This window comes from Rhinolophus hipposideros (assembly GCF_964194185.1).
Source record: "Rhinolophus hipposideros genome assembly, chromosome: 12".
Taxonomy (NCBI): Eukaryota; Metazoa; Chordata; class Mammalia; order Chiroptera; family Rhinolophidae; genus Rhinolophus; species Rhinolophus hipposideros.
The window spans coordinates 39218860-39236500 of record NC_138058.1 but is presented as its reverse complement, the minus strand read 5'-3'; the positions used below and the strand labels follow the sequence as shown (position 1 = coordinate 39236500).

Below are 17641 nucleotides of genomic sequence, written 5' to 3'. Positions count from 1 at the left end.
CTTCAGTTGTACTGTTAATTTTTATTCTCCTCATACCGTGCTGCCAGTACACTGTCTCACCTCACCATGTCTAGTTTATTCTTTTGGTTTAAAAGGAGTTAAGATATCGCTGAGGATGAGTGAGCTTCAATTGAGATGAAATGTGGGTAGAGTGCTTGAAAAACATAAAGGTCATGTGGCTGACATGGAGAGATCGCTGGGCATCCTCGGGAAGAGAGGGTGCCAATGTCAGCTGCAGAACCAGTCACAGGATTTGAGAGGGAGCGCACCCCTTTCCCCTGGAAGTCTAACCCTTTTCCTACCTGGTTAGAGTGCTTGATTTTGATGTAATGTTATCACTTGACCTAACATAGTAACAAATCCTAGCATTTCCCACATGCCTGCAATAAATTAGTTGTGAAGTTTCAGAGAAACACCTTTTTGGGGGAATGGGTGGTCTGTAAGGAAAGCTATCAAAATAGTGTGAAAAGCTTGACTTTTAGAGAATTTCTTTTCCCATTGCTGTTAGTTGAAAATAGAATCTGCCACTTGTGGTAAGGCCTGTGCTTGTAATCTTATTTCCTCAGGGTCAAAGCACGGTCTTCTGTCTGTGCTCACTAGTTCTTTTTTGTGGAAGAGAAAGTCAAGAGAAAAATGACATAATCTGAGACTGAATACTTAAAGTGGACACTTGTTAACGCAAGTCGTCTTGTCTTCGGATGTCTTCCATGTAGCTAATAACTAAGATCTCAACTACAGAGACAAAGTGGGAACAGGCAAGACATAATTACCAGGCGACTGGCTGGTGTCCGTACCTTGGTGTGCCAGGTTGTTGCTCACCCGGCCACCTTTCCTGGGAAGCCAGCTCATACAGCACACACCAGTCCATCTGCTTCGCTTGGAACGAAGTGCCCGGTCCATCTTCGTTCACTTCACCACATGTGGGCCTTGTGCTCTGAACCAAACTAGAGGCCGCTGAGTAAATAGCAGAATATTGTAAAGCATCATTCCTGCTCTCAAGAAGCCAGTGGTCTGGTTCAGAATAGGAAAAGCAATGCATGAAACGGAAAAAATATAAGCCACATTACAATTAGTTCCTGAACTCTGTGGTCCAGACCATCAATGTATAGAGTTGTGCGAAAAGGGTGACCTGTAAGAACTGGAATGGTTGGAAATGTCTCCTAGAAGGAAGATGTGCCTTGACCTGAGCCTTGAAAGGTGTGGTATGGTGAGATGGCTGAGAAGTCACTGGGGAGGTAGGATGGCAGCCACCGAGTCAGCCAGTACACTCTTCTGGCTAGGGGCGTGTGCACAGCTTCGCATTGTCTTTGTGAAATGGTGAGATCAGCCTGAGGTGCAGCCTCCGCTAGAGGGGGAGTGGTGGGAAGTCGGGAGGTCGGGGGGAGCATGGAGACAGGCAGGGAGAGCATGAGCTTGCTGTGCACGCAGTAAATGGTAGAGACCCATTGAAAATTTCGTGTGTGTGTGTATGTATCTTTATCTTTTGCTTTATTTAAAATGTTCACCTTCAAACGACCACTTTTGGATTTTGATATAACTGGGTAAAAGGAAGAGATATTTGGGGTATTCAAATTAGCCTCCTCTCATATTTTTTCCCTTTATCCTTTCTTTTAAGTGAGTCACACCCCTTTACTCAATTGCCTCCCATCACTTCGCAGAACCACCTGATTTGGTGGTGTGTCCCCCCTTTTGATTTTGAGCTGCCCTTAGGAAACAACCCAGCAGGTGGCAAACCTATTTTTAGTGTAAAGCAGCCAGAAAACACCTCCTCAGAAGTGTTTTGCCATGCGTCTGCCAAAGGTTGTATGGATGACAGCAGTAGCTCTGAAATTCTTTGCGACAGTTGGGTCCCCTTTTCTCTAAACTTCCAGTTTCTATGTGCATTTGTAAATTGTGTAGCTTCTATGATTTAAAAAACAAAACTAAAACAACCTTCTAAAAAGTGAAGGGTCACCATCCCTTAAGTAAACTTTTCTAAGGCCATTAGATAAATGCTGTCCCTGGACTGCGTGAGCACACATGGTTTTTAACGTTTCAGTCTGGGTAGGAGCGTGCTGCATGCATGGGCACGTGTGAATTCTCTGGGCAGTAGCTCTGGGCCTGTTTCTGCCTCAGTGGATGATTTATTTCCACCTTCTGCTCACCCATTTCTAGCCTAAACCCACCAAGGGACGGATGCGTATCCACTGTCTGGAGAACGTGGACAAGGCCCTCCAGTTCCTAAAGGAGCAGAGAGTCCATCTTGAGAACATGGGGTCCCATGACATCGTGGATGGGAACCACCGGCTGACCCTCGGTCTCATCTGGACCATCATCCTGCGCTTCCAGGTGAGGGACTCAACCCAGGGATTCCACCTTCCTCCCAGGTCTGAGAATCCTTGTGAAGCTGGCCTCCCCATTGCGGAGGGACCAGGACACCAGGTTGAAATGGCATCTCAGTCAGGTGTGCGGATGTGTGTCACACCGAGTTGCCCTGTAGGCACAGTGGCTGCATCCTCCCTCAGATGTGCTGGCCCCTGAAAGTCTTGGCTCTCCTGCTAGATAAGGAGGTTTCTAGGCTGCATCCCAGCCCACCACTCCACTGGTACCTGCTCGAAACGTCTGGTGTCAGCTGCTCAGCTTTCAGGAGCAAAGCTAGAGGATGTGGTTGATACTCAGTTATAGCCCAGGCTGTCTGAACGTCACCAGCCTGTAGCATGTGCCATAGACTATTTTTAGGAGAAGTTGCGTAGGATTATGACACCTTCTCATTCTCCTTTGGATGTGAGGAAGCAGTCCTCAGGGGGCATGTGCAAAAAGCCTTACGTTGTTTGAATTGATGATGGATGCTACGGATTTGTTACAGTCGCGGGGAGGCATGGGGGGGGGCTCTAAGTATAGTACTGTAAGCCAGAAGGTACTCTCAAGGTCATCTTGTCCATTGCCTTCACTTTATGAGGAAAGGGAGGGGCCCTGCCCAGGATCACACAGCCAGTCAGGCAGCACTGCAGGGCACGCTTCTAACCCCTTAGGAGAGAGCTCAGCATTTCAGGATTGGGAAGCACCTCCAGCCTGATTACTACTGGTGCTTTCTCCGGGCGAATACTTCATGCTCATGCTTTTCAATTAAAAACTGAAATGCAGGAAACGCTTCTTACCATAGCGTCAGGTTACTCTGCAAACAGATGTCCTAAGAGGCCTGTGTCCTCGGTGGCTGTTCTCTGTGCCTTTCCTTCCTGTTCTGCCCCTTTGATAAAGTCTGATTGATTTTTTTGGGTAAATGAAAATCTCACCAAAAAAGGGCAGAAACAGAAACCAAATTATAGCTCTCTTTGTATTCTTATTAAAACTCTGAGATCAGCCTGTAACCAGTCCTTTTCCTTCATGTTTCCCCTGGGATTTGGCTTGAGTTAACAGTGATCAGGGTGTGTTGGGGAGTGGGGGAAGGGGCTGAAACAGCTACAGAGAAACTCCCTGCATGGGTGGTTCCCTAGCCCACTGATCATCTGACTCCCCAGGAGGAAGCTTTGTACTAATTCAGATTCCCTGTCCCAGCCCTGGTCTAAGGAGGGAGCCCTGTTGAAGATGACATCATTAATGGAGTTAATTACAACAATCAGCGACTTTATTTTCAAGCAGAACTCTTATGTAGGTTTCGGTCATTTAGTTCCTGAATGATTTTAAAAAGCAGTGAATGTTATTAAGTTCAGTAATTATTGCACAGTTTTAGGCCAACAGAGGTGAAATGAGCAGGACACTCACCTCAATTTTGTAAGAGTAAAAAGTTCTGTTTCTGTTGCCTTTGACCAGTAGTGACAGAGTGTGGAGGGGCATCGTGATGTGGCCTCTTTGCACATCTGGTCAGGGCCCACGTTGGTGAGCTGGCAAACGCAGCCCTTTCCAGGATTCTCAGCATGAACTGGGTTGAGTCATTCACTAATTAGCTTCCTGATAGCTTGCCTTTTTCTGTACTTGAACTTGTAAATGCTGGTATGTACTTTCTCTTTTTCCTGTGAAGCACGAAACACAGGCTGCTGATATCACTGCATGGCCTGCACTGTTGGTGTCTCACATGGCCCAGCAGCTTTATTAAACCATCACCCGTTCCACAAATGTGAACTGATTCTCCATCGGCTCGCATTCTGCCTCCTCTGTGTAGCTTCCCCATAGACCTGCAAAGATCTCTCTTTCCCCTCAGCTCCTGAATATACAGCCTTGTCTTAAGGTTCCCAGCATGCGTACATATGCATGTCCATGCTTCCATCCCCATGGCTCCCAGATGTGCCCTGCCATGTCTGTACGTAGCAGGTATCCATTAAGTACTGATGATTGACACATAGGTGTAATGCTGATGTCCCTTTAAAGAGAATAAAAGGTGGTCTGGGAAACTGGAATGAAAGTCTTTTGAGGTTGCCTAGTCTAAATAGGGAGCTGTCTTCATTTCAGAAGGATAGACTGTGTTTCTAAACAAACAAGTCTAGAGATAGAGCCTCTTCACACAGAAGCCTAACACGGTTGCCAGGCGTTAATGTGGAGAATTCCACCTGCTTTTCCTGGTGAGTCTGTGTGTTACCCTTTGTGTGGGCTACTCTTTCACATTTACTTTATGCACATGATCCTAATAATAAGAGTTGGGAGTTTATGCAAACCCAGACTTCACATACTTAACCACAATTAAAACTGGAGAATGTTTTTAGAAATATAATTATTTCAATTTCTACTTGTTTTTCGTGTTGAAAGTTTCCTTTTAATCTCTCATTTATACAGTATTTTATCCTCCTTGGAATGGTTAGAGCTAAAACATACTGGATTGCCTCCTAGGCCAAGCACCACTCCCCCCATCCCCCACCCCACATTTTATTATTGTAGGTAAGAAACTAAAGACAAGAGGGTGTTAAGAGCATTTGTCTAAAATCACATAATTGGTGGGCAGCCCTGAATCCAAAGAGCTAACGTTGATGGGTTCCTTGTGATGAACTCAGCACTTGATGTTCTTTACGCACGTGAGTGCACAGCAGTGCTGTGAGATAGGCAGTGTCATTGTTGCCGTTCTTCAGACAGGAAGCTGAGGAACTCACCCAAGGACACACAGTAGGTGGTGGAGCCTGGATCCAGACCCAGACGATCTGACTTCGGTGCCAGGAGACCAGCTCTATGTGTAATATAATGTTCAAAGTGTGCTGCCTGTGAGTGGCTTCCAAATGCAGACTGTCTTAGGCCATTGGGGCTTCTGTAACAACACCATCGACTGGGCAGATTACAAACAATATAGATTTATTTCTCACAGTTCTGGAGACTGTAAGTCTGAGATCAAAGTGCCAGCCCGGTTGGGTGAGGGCCCCATTCCAGATGGCAAACTACTTGCTGTGTCCGCACATGGTTGAAGGTGCTAAGGCTCTCTGGAGCCTCTTTTTCATAGGGCACTACACCTGCCCAAGATGGTTCTATCCTCACGACTTAGGCACCTCCCGAAGGCCCCACCTACTAATAACACCATCCCCTTTCAGGATGAGGATTTCAACATAAGAATTTGGAGGGGATACAGACATTCAGACCATACATAGCGCAGATCATGGAAGAAGCACAGCATTTAAGTGCACGCTTTCTCTGAGCCTTGGGGTCAGCCCGCAGGCCATGGTGTACACACTGTCCTCCTCTATGAAGGACACACCCTGGTGTGAAAAATGTTTGGTTTTGAAAAACTGAACTGAATGTTTTTCTGGGGTCTGATGAGGTTCAAGGTGTACCATGTAGACTACCGTGCTAGCTTGGAGTTGGAAAGATGGGCTAGCCTGAGGGCAGAAATGACACCTAGTAAGTTCTGGGAAGTCATGCAGGTAACTCGTCTTCGCTTCCATCTTATCTCTGCAAAGTAGAAAACTTGCCGAATTTCTGGCCAGTGTTTCTTTGAGACGAAGCCTGGCTTCAGAAAACAGTTTTCATTGACACACTCAGAGGAAATGGTCTGCAGAGAGGACCTGTTCTGTGGTTGTCGTTAGGCAGCTGACCCATCTGTTCATCTAACATGTCTTTGTAAATCTTAGATCCAGGACATCAGTGTGGAAACTGAAGACAACAAAGAGAAGAAATCTGCAAAGGATGCATTGCTGCTGTGGTGCCAGATGAAGACAGCTGGGTGAGTATGAACTCAGAGGATCAGGGGCCGCTTCCCCCAGGGCCGAGTTCCAGTGTAGTCATCACTTCCAAGGTGTTGACAAGTATCTCTTCCATTGCTTCCATTGAGAAGTCTTGTTAACTCGTAAGCATTTGATATGCTGACCTTTCAGCTAGCTCTCAGAATGGAAAGAGTTCTGATTTATATTCCGGACCTCTCATCGCCACAGTCGGTTTCCCTCTCTTTATTAAGGACGCTCCAGAGAGCAATACATCTTGGATTTTAATATCCTGAGACCATGTTTAGGAATCATACCCATAATGTTTTAAAAAAACAGTTACGGGTTTTCTTCTCCCTTTGATTTCTGCTGCTTTGGGGGAGCTTTGTGCAGTAAACATGAAAGTAATCTTTATGTATTATCTGTTTCAGTTTTCCTTTTAGTTCTTTCGTTGAAATTTCGGTGGAGATATTTTTTAGAGAAATGCATCTTTTTCGTTGCTCACTGAAATTGCCAGGGCTTAAGGTACTTAACTGAGAACTGATTTTGTACCAGGTTAGTTGGAGAGTTACTGTGGGGACTACTTGGAGGATAGGTGTGACTGTAATGAACGTGATCGGTCAGTTATAAATATGGAAACCATACAAGGGATCAAGTTAGGTAGGAACCTTGAATCAACCACAAACACAAAGTTATTGATAATCAATATGCTGTAGAATACCTGATTGATCAGGGGTAAGTTTCAAACATAGGGATGTTTTTCAGGGAGGTACTTGATTTACAGAACTTCATCCAGCTCAGTGACATAAGTAAGAAAACTAGCGGAGTGTCACCAGTAAGCCGTGAGTTCGGCTCTCGGTGACTGCAGGATCCCAAAAGCTGTGTGGCTGACAGTAGGAAGCCAGTGGAAGCAGGCCTCAGAGGTTTCTAGGTTGTAGGCACTTTTTCCCTCGGAAAGGTGGTGTTTGAGGCACAGTTTACGTCTTTTTTAAACACTGCATTTGGCAAAAGTGTAAACCTACATGTGGTAATTCTGTTGTTGTCGTTGCTTTTTTCCCCTTGTGCTTCTTCTTTGCCAGTTACCCCAACGTCAACATTCACAACTTCACCACTAGCTGGAGGGACGGCATGGCCTTCAATGCACTGATACACAAACACCGGTAAGCAGCAGCTCTGGGGTAAATGTTCTCATTCTTCTGTAGCAGATCGGGGCAACTTTTGGTCCCCAGACCCATCGCCTTAGATGTTGTACCACCGTGCAAGTTCCTGCATTGCATGTGAGGAGAACATGAGAGCATACGTAAATTCTCCCAGTCAAACTCCACAAGTTCTCCCATGATCCTCAGTTCTCTTAATAAACTTTCAAGTGTTTATTCACAGGTTTCATTCTTTGATAATTAAATAATAGTGTAGAGTTTCACTTCTCTAAGTGTTGACTTTAACACTTTTACAGTAATAATCATGTCTCGTTGGTCACATGTTTTCAAGCTATGGTTTTTGTTGTTTTCTATTGTTCTCCATAGGCCCGACCTGATAGATTTTGACAAACTAAAGAAATCCAACGCACACTACAATCTGCAGAATGCTTTTAACCTGGCAGAGCAGCATCTTGGCCTCACCAAGCTGTTGGACCCCGAAGGTAAGGACTCAAGGGTGAAAGGTGGGACCTTGAGCATCTCTAGCACTGAGGGGTTTATAAAAGATCTGCTTTGTGTCTGTTTGGGTTTTTTGTACAATGTGCTTTGGGAATTATGCAAGGAGGAGGACCTTAATTTTGGTGTGGGAATTACTTGAGGATTTGTGCAAAGGATTATATTTCAAAAGGCTTTGAAAGATGAGTATGATTGAAATACGTTCTGAAGGAGAGGGCATGTCAGGCAGAGGGGCTTGTGCGAGCATAGGTGAGGAAGGCGCTTTTGGGGACCAGCAGTTCACTGGGAATGGTGTTTAGAGTGTGAATAGAATATGTCAGTGGAAAGTGGGTAGGGACCCAACAGGTTCGTGTTTTTAGAGGTTATTCAGGCAACGGGGAGTCACTGAAAGTTCGTAACAACTGTGCTCAAGGAGGAGCCCCTGCCATAGGCTCTCGGTGAATGCTTGCTGTTGCCTGGCTTTCACCCCAAGGAGGCATGCAGCATGGCTTGTTGGAGTGGGTGGAGATTGGGGGCAGGGCCTTGTTACAGGAGGCTGTGCAGTGTTCGCTTATGAGCAAGAAGAACCAAAATGAGGAAGGTGCATTGGGAAAGGGGAGCGTGTGTGTGGGAGAAGGAATAACACAGTCCCTTGTGGCTGGCTGCTGGGAGGCCCAGAATCACCGTCTCTGCATGGAATTGCTCTCTCTGCTCTGAGTCCCTGCCGCAGGGCCCCAGAGACTAACTCAGGGGACATGGCGTTTACCTGTGTGGCGGCAGTCCTGTCCTTCCAGCTTGTAGCTCTCTTACTTAACAAAAATCCTAATTCTTCACTTTTTCTAATTTTGAAAAACATTTAAATATAAGAGGATTATTTTGTACTGCTCTTTTTAGATACTCTCAACTGCGAGCAAATATCAGAGAAAACTGTATGTGAGTGAAAGTTTAAAGTTCTTATAAATATAGAACAGGAAGTTGAACTCCCCAAGGGCAGATTGAGGTCATGAGGCTGCCAAGCAGGCTTCTTACTGTTTTCCAGTGCATCAGAGTCACTGATATGTTCACTACAGGAAGCTGAGATAAAATTATCCTCTGCTAGCCCATTAAATGATTTCTCAATATAAACAGAAAACTAAAATTCCTTGGGTTGTGATAAATCTTCCTATTTAACCCCTACCTTATTATGGGAAGGCATTCTTCCTTAGCCCTAGCTCTTCGTGTTTTGATAAGGAACTTTTTATTTTTTCAATAACTGACAAAAAAGTTTTTAACTTGCTCATTCGTTAATCTTTCTAATCACTACCCAGTATGAAAAGGGGGTTGATTTTCCCCAGATCACAAGACAAGGAGCTAAAAAAGGCAGTTGATGTCACTTATCCTGTGGGTTTGATCTTGATTATTAGTTGTCCTTGCTATTGTTAGTTGTCCAGTGCCCCCACAGAGCCACCATTAGTTACAATACAGTTATAGACACGTTTAAAGAAAAGGTTTTCCCTGCTCACTCCTTCCCAGTTAAGCTGACATTTTGTGTTTATTGAATTGTGTACGAGACCAGCAATTTTTTGTGGCCTTCCAGTTCTCTCTCCTTGGGGCACACTTTGACCAGGCTGAGCAGATGTAGGAGTTGGCCATGGGGGCTCTGAGGTGGGGACAGTAGCTAAGATTCTGGCCTCCATTGCCATTGGCTGCCTCTGTGAGACTGAGCAGGGGCTTTGCGGCCATGGAACCCAGTGTTCTTATCCTTAAAATAAGAGAAACAACCCTGCGTCACACAGGGCTGCCAGGAGGTTAGAAGTGACGGCGCATGTGTGAAAGCATAAGGCAAGAGAGCCCGATAATTAGGAGTCGTCCTGTATATTCTCCTCTTGATCTGTCCCTAGTTGAGGACTTCACTTAATAATGCCAGACCTTGAAGACTTCTTCACTCATTGCCATCTTCACCTATTTGCTCCCTCCTGCAGTAAATGCTTATGGACTACCCACTCTGTTTAAGACAACACAGTAGAAATGTGGGAGGTGGAGCAGCACAGGGCATATTACCAAGGCAGGGTTCCACGGGGACCTAGTCTTGCAAGACACATAAAATGTGCATAAATAGTTATAGTACCTGGCAGAGCATAGACTGTATGTCCATACAAATGAAGTCCTTAAGAGAACAGGAGAGAGACAGTAATTCCAGCGGTAGAGATGAAAAACATTGAAGTGGCAGCTAGTTCATGCAAAGGGAAGTTGTGTAAAGGGGAGGACTGTTGGGAATTTGGGGCTGTGTGTCATAAATAGTCCAGTTTGGTTTAGATACGTATATAGTGCCTGAGAATTAGTAGGCTATAGAATTAGAAATGTCTAGAACAGTGCTTGGCAGTTAGAGGAAGCCTGATAAATATTCAGTGGATGGATGAACGGAATGAAGGGAAGGAAGGTTATGTAAAATTCTAGAGGACTAAGGGACTTATACTTTATTTTTGAGACTGCAGGGTACCTTCAAGTAATTTTGAGCTAGGAGGAAGTATGTTCACAGCTGTGCTTCTGTATCATGTGAACTGGATAGTATGGTAACCCAGTGAGGAAAACGTCACCCCACGTCTGGTTATGTGACCACAAGAGTCTGAACCACAGTGACAATAAGAATTCCATAAATGGATTCATCCGCACTCAGACTCAGTGACTAGCTGCATATGGGTAATAAGGAGATAAAGATGTCTGTCCCAAGACTGAGTGACTGGGAGAAATTCTGCCGTTGGCGGAAGTGAGGACCTGAGAAGGACAAACCCAGTTTGGGGTGGAGAGTGAGAGGAACATAGTGTGTCGAGGTGGTAGCCACATTAGTGACAATTGTGACTGAATTCTTACTATACTCTTCATTTCTCTGTAGTGGTTTTGCATGTATTTTGTCTTCTCGATGGTCTGGGATCCTCTAGAGAAAGGGTCATGTCTCTTAAGACTTCATGTCCTCATCGTAGAAGGCATTTATGAATATTTATATAATGAAAGAGTTGGTAAAATGGTTTCGTCCTGGGTAGCCTAATAATTGATACACTGATGGCATAGCTCGGATACAGAAAATGAAGACACTGACCTGTTCAGTGCTGAACACTTGTTGCGGGTTGTTCCTGCTGCCTGGGTGGCAGTACCGTGAGCCAGAGTACTGAAGGAAATCTTGTCTGGGTTACAGATATCAGTGTGGACCACCCTGATGAGAAGTCCATTATCACTTACGTGGTAACGTACTACCATTACTTCTCTAAGATGAAGGCCTTGGCTGTTGAAGGAAAACGAATTGGAAAGGTAGGCTCACACTAATTTTGTAAGTTGAGACATAATTGAAGTTCACATCTTGAGGCACTGCCACTGAGCACCTTGCTGTCCCATGCAGTCCTAAATTTAGCCAGTACCAGTTTGGGGTTGGGTCTCCAAATAGCAGCGCAGCAGGCAGAAGCCTCTTCATCCCAAGGAGTGATGGGAGGTAGGAGTGGTGAAATACTTAGGAAGGGATTTGAGGGGGATCTCAGACCCTGAAACACCCCTCCCTCAACCTTACCAGAAAATTGGGTATTGGAAATCTGATTGAGCTTCCTAATGTTATGGGCCTGAAATCCTACTTCCCACAGCTAGAAAGGCATCAGTATTACGCCCTTTGTTTCTCACTGGGCTCATGTTCATCTGCTGTATATTTCAGAACACCTCAGACCAGATGACATCGTCTTCTCAATGCAATAGGAATGGAAAGTTCATGGGCATTCATGGGACAGGACCAAGCAAAATAGAGCCCTTTTCGTTTCTCTAGGAATTTTGGAGCTTGTGCAATAGGAGTCCTTCAGACTCTTTAAACCCTTTGCCTGGGGGTTGGGAGGTTACAGAACCAATTATAGTTGCGTTAAGCTGTCATTGCTCACAAATAGCCACAGCCTGAGTGCCTATTAACAAATGGTTCCGCAAGTTGAAAATGCTCGTGCCAAAGGAGCATAGAACCGTCATTTAGTGTGCATGTGGTCATGGGTTGCGGTCATGTTTTCTTTGCATCGTGATATGATCTTACTTTTCCATTCTAACTCTGGTTTACAGGTGCTTGACAATGCTATTGAAACAGAAAAAATGATTGAAAAGTATGAATCACTTGCCTCTGACCTTCTGGAGTGGATTGAACAAACCATCATTATTTTGAACAATCGCAAATTTGCCAATTCACTGGTTGGGGTTCAACAACAGCTCCAGGCATTCAACACTTACCGCACTGTGGAGAAGCCACCCAAGTAAGAGGCACATTGGATGCATTACCATTAATGTGGGAAGAGAGTCATGGTAGTCACAGACCCCTGTTTCTGACTTGTGTGATCTCATGTCTTCACGAATGCCTCTCACAGTGGCCTGTCTCACTCCTAGTCACCTGATCCTGGGTCGCTGAGATTTATTACAAATCATGCCCTCTGTGAGCCCTTTCCAGTAGATTGTGCCACTGATACACGAGAATCCAAAGTAATGGTACAGGTTCCCAATCCCTTATCTAAAACTCTTGTGCCTAATGTGTTTCAGAATGCCCTATTGTTTGGATTTTAGAAAAGTAGCAGTTGTGTGCATGTTGTATATTAGAAGAGTCTGGGTAGGTTTGGGGCAGTAAGCCATAATCAGGCCCACGAACATACCTGTAGCAAAACGTGTTGGAGAGAAACAGACAACAAATAGTTTATATCAATTCAGATCACATTTTGCTGCCCCTCGTATCGTTTTAAAATTCATAATGTGGAATAAGGTTTGTGGACCTTCTCTCTTATTATAGTTCAAAAGTCAGTCCTCTTTCTGAAATTCCACTCAGTTTTGAATTCCTTCCTAAGGTCTTAGAAACCCATTGAAAGTGACATTGGAAATAATAGGTCGTCATTGGAAATAATTCTTACTGAACACATTCAGTTATGCTCTCTGAATGAAGTAAGTCCATCACCCAGGACTTATGGTCTAAACCTTGAGTGAGGTGATTAATAAAAGAGTGGTATGCCCCCAAATACAAATCTCAATAACACCAACCAACCAACCACAAAAAATTTCACAGCTGGGCACATTTTGAGGTCTAATAACCCAAAACTAACCCACTGTGATTTCTCTAACATGCATTTCACACAAGTCAAACCAGAGATAAATGGCTTTTAAAATTGCGTGGCTGTGTAAAATTTTTTTTCCCCAGAGGCAAATTAACATTTCTTCTTGAAGGAACAAAATATAATAAATAATGTTTATGGCTGTTTTTTCTGTGCTTAGATTTACTGAGAAGGGGAACCTGGAAGTGCTGCTTTTCACTATTCAGAGCAAGATGAGGGCCAACAATCAGAAGGTCTACATGCCCCGGGAGGGGAAGCTCATCTCTGATATTAACAAGGTAAAATCGATCCGTCCGGTCCTGCCTGGGCCCCGACTTCCTGTAGGCTTCTGGTTCTGTCATTAGGTCCTGACTGCTAAGACGGCAGGCGACTGAAAGTGTCCCTGCTGCCTGCTGACTTGATAACAGGCAACTGTTGCTTGGGTACTGCAGAGGGTCAAGTGAATATTGATTGGTAGGCTGGTCTGTCGGAGGTTTGGGGGAGCATGTAAGATTTTACCAGACCAGCCTGGGTTCCATCTGTTTACCTTTTTACTCTCATCTGTCCAAGGCAGATGACTCAAATACCTTTAAATTGCAAAAGGGAGAATGCAAAACTTTATTTCATGTGTCTGGAATCTCTAGGGATTGCGGTTTGGGATTTTGGCTCCTTTCATCAGAGAAGCTGTCAAATAATTTTCATTATCATGCCTGTTATGTCTGCAATTATAGAATTTCACAGTGGGCATTATTTCCAAGTAGAAATTAGAAAAAATCTACAACTGTGATTAGTTGTTCCCATTAAGATTCTTTTAAGTGGAATTTTTTTTAATGTGAAGTGAGATGTATTTTATTGGCATGAATTTAATTTGGACAATCAGTAAGGATTTTGGGGAAAAATTACTCAGATCTATGTGAATAAAAAACAAGTGGCTGTGGGTGGGGTGAATGAGAGATTCATAAGATATTTTTCCGTGAAAAATAATTTTTTTATGTGATCAGAGCTGTTAGAGATAATTACTTTGTTTTCTCTGTGTTAAAGTAAAAGATTTATAATTTAGTTACGTTGCTCCTTAGCTTTACTGTTTTGTTTTCTAAGTACAACACAGGATCTTTAGGTTTAGGTAGGGGAGGTTGTTACCATGAGGCTAAATCTGAGAGAAAATATTTTTTAACTCAAGGCTTAAGAGTCAGTGAGGGTGGGAATGGTACTTTCCCTTGTAAGTTCTCAGTTCTTTTTGAGAAATACTAGCTGTTGACTGTAGCCAAGGAAAGTTCCTTGAACATTGCAGGAAACTGTTCTTTTTCACTTCTGTAGGCCTGGGAAAGACTGGAAAAAGCGGAACACGAGAGAGAACTGGCTCTGAGGAATGAACTCATCAGACAGGAGAAACTGGAACAGCTCGCCCGCAGATTCGATCGCAAGGCAGCTATGAGAGAGACGTGGCTGAGCGAAAACCAGCGTCTGGTGTCTCAGGTTCTACTCTGTGCATTACTCCAGAAACTGTTCCCGGGATGCTCTAGAAATGAAGACCTTACCCAAGGGCCACGGGACAGCTGCTTACTAACATCCTGCATGCTGAAGTGACTGTCAAGTCATCTTGCCCACTTCCTATGAAGAGGATGTTTATAATTTCTAATATACTTTTCTGTTTATCTAATGTTTTATAGCCTTGGAAGCAGCTCAAGCAGAGTTTTGTTTAGATCCAGTGAATGTGTGTGAACCATTCACGTTTATATAATTTTTTAAAATTTCCTCTTTCCGTCAGTTTCCTCTTTCCTCTTTGACGAACCAATCTTTTGAGGCAGTTAGACTGGCCACGAAATAAGTAAAAATGGCTTTCTTTTCTACGTGGCTTGGCATAAGCTGTCACCTGCTCCAGTCTCATAGGTCAGGTGCTAGACATGAGTTGGACCCTTTTGTAAAGTGAGAAGTTGCTGATTTCCTTTGGCCGTGGGTAGGCCTCTGAACTCAAGCATGGTGTTTTAAGGGTCCTGGGGAAGAAGGTGCGGGTGGGGGGTTAGTGATCAGGGGCGGTGTTTGGCTTTAGGACCACCAAACACTAAGGTGTGCTCAGGATTCTACCTCCGTTCTGTTTCTTTGTTCCAATTGGATGGCTTTTTGTTTTCATTCTGTTTCTCTGTAGGACAACTTTGGATTTGACCTTCCTGCAGTCGAGGCCGCCACAAAAAAGCACGAGGCCATTGAGACAGACATTGCCGCGTACGAGGAACGCGTGCAGGCCGTGGTAGCTGTGGCCAGGGAACTCGAGGCGGAGAACTACCATGACATCAAACGCATCACTGCGAGGAAAGACAATGTCATCCGGCTCTGGGAATACCTGCTGGAGCTGCTCAGGGCCCGGAGGCAGCGTCTCGAGATGAACCTGGGGCTGCAGAAGATATTCCAGGAAATGCTCTACATTATGGACTGGATGGACGAAATGAAGGTAAAACTGCACTGAAAGGCCAGAGCGGATCCAGTGAGGCCTCTGTTTTCTGTGACCCACCCACTAACCCCCCAAAATACCTTGTCTGACGGCCCACTCTGCAAAGCCAGAAAAGGGCCATGTTACCCATGGGAACATTGTTGGGTTAGCTTGTGAGTACGAGATGTGAAGTATGAAGAAGTTGTAAGACCACTTCCATACCTTGAGGTCTGCTACTGTGATTTAGATCTATTTTAGATACATTCCACGGCAGGGAATCCATTGAATGGGGGGGTTTCTGTGTTTTTAATTGTTTAGAGTTGAACCAGCTTTCCATCTCGTTGATCTATGTTGAATGGTTCTGGTCTGGGGAGGGATCCCCAGTAGGTGGTGTGGACACAGTGCCACTTGGGATTCAGGCATCCAGGGCTCACATGGAGTCCCAGAGCTGCCTGCTCTCCTTGAGCCTCCTTTCTTCACCTTTAAGTAGAAATTGTATTCACTGTCCACTTCACCCTGTTAGAGCAGAGAGGATTCATGTAGTGGAGCCGGTGCCCAGATCCTGGGTTGGGGCTGCTTAGAAATGGCTGCCAGTGCCAGTTTGTGCTTCCCTTTCCATTACGGGCAGCCCCAAGCATAGAGTGCCAGGCTTTCCCCACATCCAGAAAGAGACCTGTCCTTCCAAAGTCCTGTGCCTGTTTGTGTCCTCTCCTGCAAGCCATGAAAAGCTCACCCATGTCAAGCAGTTCCCCAGCTGGAAGTAACTTAGTTGGGACAGAACAGGGCAATTTTCAGGTCATACCATGAAAACTGCACACTGTGTTCCCAAGCCTGACCTTACACAAGGGATTTCCTTCCCAGAATGTAAACCCCAGTCTTCTGCTTACTCTTGAGCTGTTCCTGGCAGAGGGCAAGGTCATCTGATGCCATCAGTTTTCCCTCTCACTGTCGCAGTTTCATGATGTTGTCAGGTGTGGTCTCTCTTGACTTTTCTATCCTAAGATAGAAAAGTTCATCAAATGTAGTGGGGAGGTGTTTTTCGTTTTATAAATCCTGATGCACACTATAATTCTGATTGGGCCAGAGACTTCCTCAGAAGGGAGTGTGAAATAAAAATTCTGCCTGGAGAGGATGTGGGATGAGGCCCCCCAAATTGGGCTCATAGAAGAAACAAAAGAAGATGTTAGTGAGTTCAGACTTAAACCAAAGAAGCTGGTCAGGGTCTACACAGCCACCCGCCCCTGTTCTTGTTCGTTTAAGTTATGGCCAATAAGCTTTTCAGCTAGATTCTTCTCCAATTGACTGTACACATATCTCAGAGGCATACCAATAAGCTCTTAACTGAGGAAAGCATCCATTTAAGGGGTGAGCAACTTCTAAGAGATTTCTTTAAACTTTGAAGTATAACACTTCTGTTATCTTTATCTTATCTTCACGAATAGTTGTTGCTATTCGTGAAGCAACAGCAATTTCCTCTTGGAGCCCCGGTTTATATTTCCTACTGGTTCTCCTCTCCCTCTTTTCCTATTCTGTACTTTTAGTGGATATTTGACTTGCTTATTCCAAGGGAGGTGATACTTAGTTTATTGTATCTCTCCTGATGCAGGTTTGCGTTGCTTTGCTCTGGTTCACGTGTCATCTTCCCTTAAAGATACGGGGAGGACGGCTGGCTAGAGGGAGGGTGTAGCTTGCTTGTTGACTCTCAGCTTGTCCAAAGATTATAAGATGCTGAAGTCAGCATTGTATTCATAGGTCCCTTTCTGTTGCCTCTTGTTACGCACAGGTGCTATTACTATCTCAAGACTATGGCAAACACTTGCTTGGTGTGGAAGACCTGTTACAGAAGCACGCCCTGGTTGAAGCGGACATTAGCATCCAGGCAGAGCGGGTGAGAGGTGTCAATGCCTCCGCCCAGAAGTTTGCAATGGATGGGGAAGGTACGGATGGACCATTCCAGATACTACTTCTTGGTTACCAGAGATCCATCTTTGTAGAAGTAACTAGATTGTGTGTGGCAATGGGGCTTTTGAAGTGACGGTGTCGTTGTAAGTTCCCAGCGGGTTTATCTGCCTCCATGTCGTGGGTATATGAGATGCGATGGGGTCGCCTTCCAGACACTTCAGCTCTCTCCAGCTTTCCTGACATGGACCTGCCTTTCCCTTAAATACGCAAGTGCTGCTTGGGTTTGAGCGGCTTGGTGTTGGGCAGTGAGACTTTGCCGTTCCATACCCGGGCATACCAACAACCTGATGTGCCTGCTCAGGCGTCTCGTGGCCCTCACAGCTGGCTGTACACATCTGTGTTTAAGGGAGGTTCGAAAGGGTTGGGTTTTGTTTCTTACGTTTTAGAAACAGTGAAATGCAGCTGCCTCCTTTCTTAGATGTGTGCGCTTTTTTGATTTATAAGTGATACAAAACAGTA

General features: G+C 44.8%; 1 protein-coding gene across 3 annotated transcripts in view; it reads left to right on the top strand.

Moving 5' to 3' along the window:
• Positions 1–17641, top strand: part of SPTBN1 (spectrin beta, non-erythrocytic 1) — a gene marked incomplete at its 5' end in the record, with an annotated part of 180330 nt that overhangs the window by 121149 nt on the left and 41540 nt on the right. For all 3 annotated transcript variants that reach the window (XM_081069287.1, XM_081069288.1, XM_081069289.1), the window contains 10 exons: positions 2155–2328; positions 6024–6115; positions 7172–7252; positions 7616–7731; positions 10896–11008; positions 11786–11973; positions 12974–13091; positions 14110–14268; positions 14939–15241; positions 17004–17157. In XM_081069287.1, the coding sequence (XP_080925413.1) occupies positions 2155–2328; positions 6024–6115; positions 7172–7252; positions 7616–7731; positions 10896–11008; positions 11786–11973; positions 12974–13091; positions 14110–14268; positions 14939–15241; positions 17004–17157 (1498 nt within the window). The remainder of the gene's footprint in view (positions 1–2154; positions 2329–6023; positions 6116–7171; positions 7253–7615; positions 7732–10895; positions 11009–11785; positions 11974–12973; positions 13092–14109; positions 14269–14938; positions 15242–17003; positions 17158–17641) is intronic.